The following is an 8131-nucleotide window of genomic DNA, read 5'->3' on the forward strand; positions in this document are numbered from 1 at the left end:
TTTTTCTTACACAAACCCATCAATTCATTTCAGAAGGCCTTTATTAACCCCCGGAGCAGTATGGATTACTTTAAATCATGGATCGAATACACTTTATTTGAGCTTTACATTTTTGGCTTCCGTTATATTGCTGGATTAGCCAGGACATGTTTTAATATAACGCTTTGTATTCGTCTGAAAGAAGTCATATCCACCTAGGATGGCTTGAGGTGTAAGTAAATCATGGGATAGTTTTTGTTTTTGGGTGAACGATCTCTTGAACTCGGAAATGCTGGTTCCAAAAACGCGTCTGGGAGCAAGTTCAGTCAACCCAGAATATGTTCACAGTGAAAACACAAAGACATTAACAGAGCGTCAAATCCATGAGTCACCATGGAAAGGGACTCAAAGAAAGAGTGTGCCGCTTTTTGCGTCCATTCCCACGGTGACTCAAGGGTTTGTCACTCAGTTAAAAATATGTTTGTGTTTTCACTGTGAACGTTGACTGAACTTAACCCTGGTTGCGTTTTTGGAACCAGCCAACCCTGAGAAAGCAAGGACTGGGTTAATTAACAGAGTTCAGGGAATCAGTGATGGTAAGTTAACCTTGCTTTAAGGAATACACAACTTGTTACTAAGGATACCAAGCCAAAATAAATAAGAAAATTCTGTTTTATGATGTAAATGGTGGATATTGTTTTATGTTGTTACTAACTATCCCCATTGCACAAGAAGACATTAACATACAAATCAGTTACATTACTTGCCTTCTGCATCTAGAAGGTAGTCCCTCCAGAAGGCTACTGCAGTGTTTTCTTCTGCCCGCCTGTTACTTCCAGCAACTGAGTAGCGAATATTAAACAAGTCTTCAAGGGTGTCTGCAGTAAGTGGCTGTTGTGGGCTGCAGAAAAGGGGTCTGAAGGCTTCTTTGTGTTTAACAACAGCATCCAACAGGCCAAGAGTCATCAGGCCCTCCCGGAGTCTTCAAGAAAAAAGAAAAAATAGTTTTATAAAAACGATCCTCATTTTAAAATATAGTGCATAAACGTATTATTTGTCCTTTTCAAACAACAATTGTCACATTTTCATGGGATAAGGTTTTGTTATTTATGATAATTGTATAGTTTACTGGTCGATATATAATTACAGTTATATAATAATTTATAATAAATATTAATTTATGGAAATTATGTGAAGAGACCTCTATTCAAGAGTATCAATTCAAGTGCAATAACTCTTCTCACTGATCACTCGTCACAAGAAAAAAACAAACTAATCAATATTTCAGGTTTTAGAAATTGCAGTGATGTGAGAGGACAAGAAAATCACACATAAAAAGTAAAAAACAAAAATGGGCAGAAAAAAATAAACAAGTTTGGAATGGCATACTAAATGTAAATAAAATCTGTAAATTAAACTATATAATAAAAGTTAATTAAATCTGCCTTACTGTCCAAGTATGTGGCCATTAAGAAATATCAAAACTGATAGTGCAATTGAATCAACTAATCTCGAAAGCATGATCATTATATATCATTCTTACCGTTCAAGTGGGCCATGGACTCTGTTCACAACCTGGAACATTAAAATATCGTCTACAAGCTGATCCTTGTCTCCGAGGCGTTTTATAGCTCGAAGACAGCCTGCATTTGCCAGGTATTCTGTTATACACTCAGTTGCCTGACATAACTCTTCCATGGTTGCAGCATTGGCAATCTGGAAAATATACATATATTAATTTGAAGTTATTACCAGGCAAATTGTGACATTTTAAGTAAGCAATATCACACTCTGTGTGCTTTTTGGCTCCATATCAGCACAAGTGTGACATTGCATTTATACAACAGTTTGATGGCACAATTGTGTAAAAAAATAAGAAAGCTCTTTTGTGCGAAACTACTTCCTTCCGCCACAGATTCAAATAAATTAGGCATTTATACAAATCTCAAGTTAGCAGTTTAACAGTTTGAGCCCGAGCATCCATTATCAACTCCGAAACGTTACTTTATTAAGTGTAGTATATATGTAGAGTATTTGGTAGAAAGAGAGATTGACAAGTGTATTCTGGTGAAAAAATGGTGGATTTGCTCATCCACCATGAAACTTGCTGTGAGAAATGCGTTAGAGGAGTGATACAACCGGTGAAACGGTTCCTCGTGGAGATACTGGTAGAACATCGCATGGCTGGAAAGACCTCAGCCAATCAGATTCAGGGACCAGAACTAACTGTTGTATAAATATAATAAAATTGTTAGTTCCTGTCCTTGATTCTGATTGGTCAATAGTGGTTTTATTCACAATAAAGCACAACTATAACCCCTTTACCCAACGGTTCTGTGTATCACTGCGTAACGCCCGGACAGTCTGGCGTGCGCATTAACAGACGCATGATGAGCGCAAAATCAGAATGACACCCTCTTCATTAAAAGCTAACGTATGGAAATTTGGCAGTGTTTCATTGTGGCCTACCCTATTTTGTATTTTTGTATGAGAGCTATTTTCTGTATTGTTTGGTTTTCACATTAATCTGTTTATGCTGTAAATAGATCTGTAATACATAGGTTTACTGTACTGCATTCCACAAGCATTATTTTTGTATGAGAGCTGCTGGTACATAATTCTATATTTTTGTATGAAAGCCGTTTGTGATTTTGCTACAGCAAAATGTTTATTTTATTTTTGTCTGATTAATGATGAATTATCGCAAATAACAATAGGATGTTGGTTAGAAGTCTATTATTTTATGTTATAGATTCAGAATATGCTGAAGTTTGTATTCACTGACTACAAGTATGCTGCTAGTACAGGCACACTTTTTTTCTGTTGGTTCTTTGCAATGTTGGGACATATGCTGGCAAATGTAACCTTACAGTTGACTTGGCAAATCACTTCCATATCTTTTATTAATAAAAGATATTGGAAGTATATTCTTTATGGGTCATTATAACTACCTTGCTTTTAAAATTACCAAGCAGTCACAAACAAAAAAAAAAAACGCATTGATAATAGTTTTAGCATCGCAGCACTCCGAATCGAGTCGTGAGGTGCCTAGAGATTCCCACCCCTAAAAGTTAACAATATAATTAGTTGCTTATACAAAAAAAATACCTTTTGGATTTTTGCTTGCAAATCCAAGTCATTAACATCATCTATGGTTGGTGACACGTTCCCGTTACAGATGCATTCAAACAAAGTTGATGAAAAGAATCCAGGAGAAGGTCCCCCGTGAACCATGCTGACAGCAATTGCTTTACCAGCAAGGTAGTATCTGTCTTCTCTGAAAGCTGGAGTGGAAAAGTGATAATTATTACAAGGTTGAAGGTTGTAAAAACAATGTGTGATTGAAAAACATTAAATTAAATAGCACACCAACTGAGTCAAGAGCAAGGTTTTTTCTTCCATCTGGGCCTGCAAGCAGTGCAGAGTTTTCAATTGCTTCCATGAGCAAGGTGAGGAACTCTCTCCTAGGGCCTCCCAAATCCACAGCCTCCTCAAAATTTCCACATTCTTCAGAGAATCGGACAGAAATTCTTTTAAAAGGATTGTATGATTTTCGTCTGAATAATGAAAAATATACATTTTACTCTTTTGAATGATGTCATATTATCTGTATGACTAATGACAGTGTATTAAGTTATTTCCCTGAGGAACAAATCCAGTGATGGCGCTGCGCCGCACGCTCACACAATATTATCAGTTCACTTCTGGCATGGCATTGCAACACGATGTCGAAAGTGCGTAGACTATCTATACCACGACTGTGCTATGTATAGGCCTACGCCAAAATATATATATATATTTTTTTTTGCGTGCATATGCTACGCACTGCAAATCTCTTGGGATTAGGGATGTGGAGTGCGTGCGTAGGCTGTATTACAGTAGCCACATCATATGCACGCGAAAACTGCGTATCATATAGCTAGGCCTACATGCAAAAACTATTTTTGGTGTATAAATGGCACGATAAATTACATTTGTGGTATAGTTACGCACTTTCATGAGACCACATAAAACAGTCAACAAAACATAAAAAGTTGCTTAATTTAATTTGTCAGCCTAAAATATAAAGGCTGTGCCGGTTAGTCAAACTCATATCCCTTGATGTGAAGTTGCGGATTTAGCCTATGTTGGGACTCGACTTTATATTAATAGATGCAAATGTTACATTGCAAATATGGAAACTTTTGGACCGAATGAGAGATCGCTGAACCCAACGTCGCGTACAATTTCAGATTCGATACAAATAAATTTGTTTAGCCTTGGCGTTTAAATAGGCTAAATGTTGTTTGTAATAAAGAGCACAAAAGGCTTTAGGCTACTGTATATTTTTTATTATAGCCTACATGGCTACTTATTTTTTTAAATCTTGTTTTCTGAATACCATTTATTGAAGGATTTGTCATAAAGTAAGGGGAAGTAAAATTCGCATAGCCTACATGTTTATTGTGTTTACAATGTTAAGGTTGTGTTTTATTTACCGGCCTTTTACACTATTGCTGAATAGGCTAATAAAAAAACGTATTGGAACTGTGAACTAGTAACTCAGTCACCTTATGAAATCTTACCAAATCTGTCGTGAAATAACCCAAGCAGACCAAAATGACAAGTTATTACCTTTATGAAAATCTTGTGTTGCAGACCTGTGTGCTGAGTGAGCAGTATAAAAAATATAATAATGAATAGGTATGTAGCCTAATATAGTGCATGCTACTTTAATTTTGACATTCAATCGCATATCAGACGCAGACTATCCAAATTTTTTATGTGAATTATGAATGCTCTCCAAAAGTCACAATCTCTGGATTGTGGTTGTTTGGCTGGTAATTATGAACCGGTTGTTTGGATTTTGTTATTGGCAGTTAAGTCTTTAGTATGGTCTATATGTAAAAGTCATATTAAACGCATCTTTTCTCCCCTTAACCAATCAGCTTCTTCTATTGCCGTAGTTTAGCCTGCATTACCATATGAACTCTGATTGGATGGCTGAGAGTACTCATGTTTATGTAATAATCTGCTTGAAAGAAGATATCTCCTAATATTTCCTTACTAGTTCCTTATGAGGTTGAAGATATCTGCAAATTAATAGATACTAGTAGCTATTCTGTTTTGATATCATCTATTAATTTATGACTAGTAAGTATTCCAATTTTGACTAGTATCTTTTTAAATATTACTAGTACTTATTCATTAGATACTAGTACTTATTCATTAGATACTAGTACCTATTAATTAGATACTAGTACTTATTAATTAGCTACTAGTACTTATTCAATAGATACTAGTTCCTATTAATTAGATACTAGTATTTATTCCAGATGTTACTAGTAACTATTCTTATCTTACTAGTCACAACTGCTTTTTTACTAGTCTTATGTTATGACTAGTCAGAACGGCCACTGTATAGTTCAATTAAGAATCTTACTAGTAAAATAAAAAATCTTACTGGTAAGATTTGGAATTAATACTAGTATCTAATAAATAGATACTAGTATCTATTGAATAAGTACTAGTATCTATTGAATAAGTACTAGTATCTAATGAATAAGTACTAGTATCTATTGAATGAGTACTAGTAGCTAATTGATAAGTACTAGTATCTAATTAATAGGTACTAGTATCTAATGAATAAGTACTAGTATCTAATGAATAAGTACTAGTATCTATTGAATAAGTACTAGTAGCTAATGAATAAGTACTAGTATCTAAAAAATAAGTACTAGTACCTAAAGAATAACTACCAGTATCTAATATATATGTACTAGTCACAATTGGAATAGATACTAGTCAGAACTGAATAGTTGATATCTAAATGACAGATCCCCATAGAAGTCAATGGCAAAAAAAATGTTTTTGTTACTAGTAACAAAAGAATAGTTACTAGTGACTATCGAAATAAGTACTAGTATCTAATGAATAAGTACTAGTATCTAATGAATAAGTACTAGTATCTATTTAATAGGTACTAGTATCTAATGAATAAGTACTAGTATCTAATGAATAAGTACTAGTAACTAATGAATAAGTACTAATATCTATTGAATAAGTACTAGTAGCTTATTGATAAGCACTAGTATCTAATAAATAAGGACTAGTATCTAATAAGTACTAGTATCTAATAAATAAGTACTAGTATCTAATGAATAAGTACTAGTATCTATTGAATAAGTACTAGTTACTAAAGAATAAGCACTAGTATCTGTTGAATAAGCACTAGTACCTAAATAATAAGCAATAGTCGCTAATGAATAAGTACTAGTACTTAATGGAATAGATACTAGTATCTAAAAAATAAGCACTAGTAGCATGAAAATAGAGACTAGTAGGTTAAAATGATTAAATGTTAAAACGGCTTGCCATAGATGCGGTCAGTTTCTCAGTAGAAAATAGACATCCAAGCGGGGGTATTCCTCTCTATTTCACAGTAGGCAGTGTGCAAGAGTCATTCACTATAGAAACAGTATCCTATGTGGAAACTCTGATAAAAGGTAAGCACTTGAGTTCTGTAATAAATTAGTCTGTTGTGCCTCACAGCATGAGTCTTAATCCTGAAGTTGTCAGTTTAAAGCCGTTTAAAGCCATTTCCTAGTTTTGGTAATGTATTAGTAATATGAGCGATCACGGAGCGCAGTTCTATGTAAACAATGACTAACGGATTAATTTTACGTCACCAACTGGCTCATATTACACACAAAAATTATCTTTTGCCACCACCTGCTGGCTAACATATGTAATTTAAAAAGTAAAGCCAGTAACTCCTAACAGAAGCACTTTAGTTTAGCATAGCATGAACACAGAGTGATACACACACAGTGAAGCCTCTGAGTGCTGATGCTGTCACACCATCAGTGCTCATGGAACGTCTCTCGTCCAATCAGATTTGAGGACCGGAACTAACTGTGGTATATGTAAGCAATAAGGTACTCCGCTTCACGTCGTGCCTAACAACGCCCTTCAGCCGTTACTTATTCACGATACAGCACTTGCCTCGAGTACCTTATTGCTTTTATAAAACGGTTACCACACAATATTAAAGAAAAAAAAATTTATTAGTGGAAATTTCATGAAGTTAAATCAATAAAAGCATTCCTTCCGCTAGAAAAAAATAGTCCCTGATGGTGAACAACAACGTTCCAATATGTAATATGCATGAAAGCTCAAATAGAAACAACAAACCGTTGCGGAATGAGTCTGGAATGAGTTCTCGGTTCCCCTCTTTTCCTCTACGTCCGAAGTGTAACTGCACGTCAAACCAGACTTTGTTTACTAGTCCTTCCGGTGTGTTAGGATTAAGCGCATTGGACAGTTTTATGGTGCTGAAATCTTTAGTAGAAATCGGTGTGTGATGCTCCGTTTTATCACGACCCTCTCTTCTCATTGTCTTTACGACTCCAATGAAAACATTATTGGATGAGGTGAATTTGCGGTCTCTCATCAGACACCAGGACAAACTCAAAGGTGGATCATACAGGAATCTGTTCAGACCAGCACTATGGCTACTGATCCAACATTTTTCGCCTTTGGAGCTTCTGACAGTTCCGTAGAAGTCACGGAGAAGTTCGTTGAGTTCCGTCTTGGTGATTTCTTTAAAATCAATGCTGCAACCCTTTTCACTACACCAGTCACCGAAGCATTTCACTGCCCATTGGGTTTGCTGCACGGTATTTTTTTCATTACTTGTCTTCTCGAATGTATCAATGTTACATTTCAGCACTTCAGCATGACGGCTCATATTTGTAGAAGTCTCTACAAATTGTTCCTCAAACCATTTATTCATCGTCATGCCACCTAGTAAATCGAAATTTACTTTAAACATTTTAGCCTTTTTAATTCGTACGTTTTTTTCGATGTTTATGTTGATACGTGTGGTTGCTAAGGGTGTTGCTAAGGGCGCAGTGATAAATAGAACCGTTGGGTGAAGCGGTCATAGCCGTGTTTTATCGTGAATAAAGCACAGCTATTGACCAATCAGAATCAAGGATTGGAACTAACCGTTTTATAATAAAAAATATTCACAGTACTAATATGATTAAACATTTAGAATCAGGTTTTTGAGAAAGCTTGTGTAATAATAAAATTATATGATGACCGACATATCGGTTCTGCAATTAATAGCTCATTTTGGAACTATCGGTTATCAGCAGAAATCAAAGCA

General features: G+C 35.3%; 1 protein-coding gene across 1 annotated transcript; it reads right to left on the reverse strand.

Moving 5' to 3' along the window:
- Positions 1-738: 738 nt before the first annotated feature.
- LOC127646605 (G2/M phase-specific E3 ubiquitin-protein ligase-like) lies at positions 739-7759 on the reverse strand. The gene is made up of 5 exons (XM_052130359.1): positions 7153-7759; positions 3349-3486; positions 3088-3263; positions 1523-1695; positions 739-961 (listed from the first exon to the last, which is right to left on the reverse strand). The coding sequence occupies exons 1-5, from the start codon at positions 7757-7759 to the stop codon at positions 739-741; spliced, it is 1317 nt and encodes a 438-aa protein (XP_051986319.1).
- Between the last annotated feature and the right edge of the window lie 372 nt (positions 7760-8131).

The sequence above is a fragment of the Xyrauchen texanus genome, chromosome 7 (genome assembly GCF_025860055.1).
Source record: "Xyrauchen texanus isolate HMW12.3.18 chromosome 7, RBS_HiC_50CHRs, whole genome shotgun sequence".
In the NCBI taxonomy this organism is placed as follows: domain Eukaryota; kingdom Metazoa; phylum Chordata; class Actinopteri; order Cypriniformes; family Catostomidae; genus Xyrauchen; species Xyrauchen texanus.

Excerpts from the sequence above, each read along its gene's own strand:
- LOC127646605 (XM_052130359.1), bottom strand. The coding sequence starts at position 7,759 with ATGACGATGAATAAATGGTTTGAGGAACAATTTGTAGAGACTTCTACA. Across the intron at positions 3,487-7,152 it reads TCCAGACTCATTCCGCAACG|AATGTGGAAATTTTGAGGAG; the intron begins GTTTGTTGTTTC and ends GATTCTCTGAAG. Across the intron at positions 3,264-3,348 it reads CCTTGCTCTTGACTCAGTTG|CTTTCAGAGAAGACAGATAC; the intron begins GTGTGCTATTTA and ends TTTCCACTCCAG.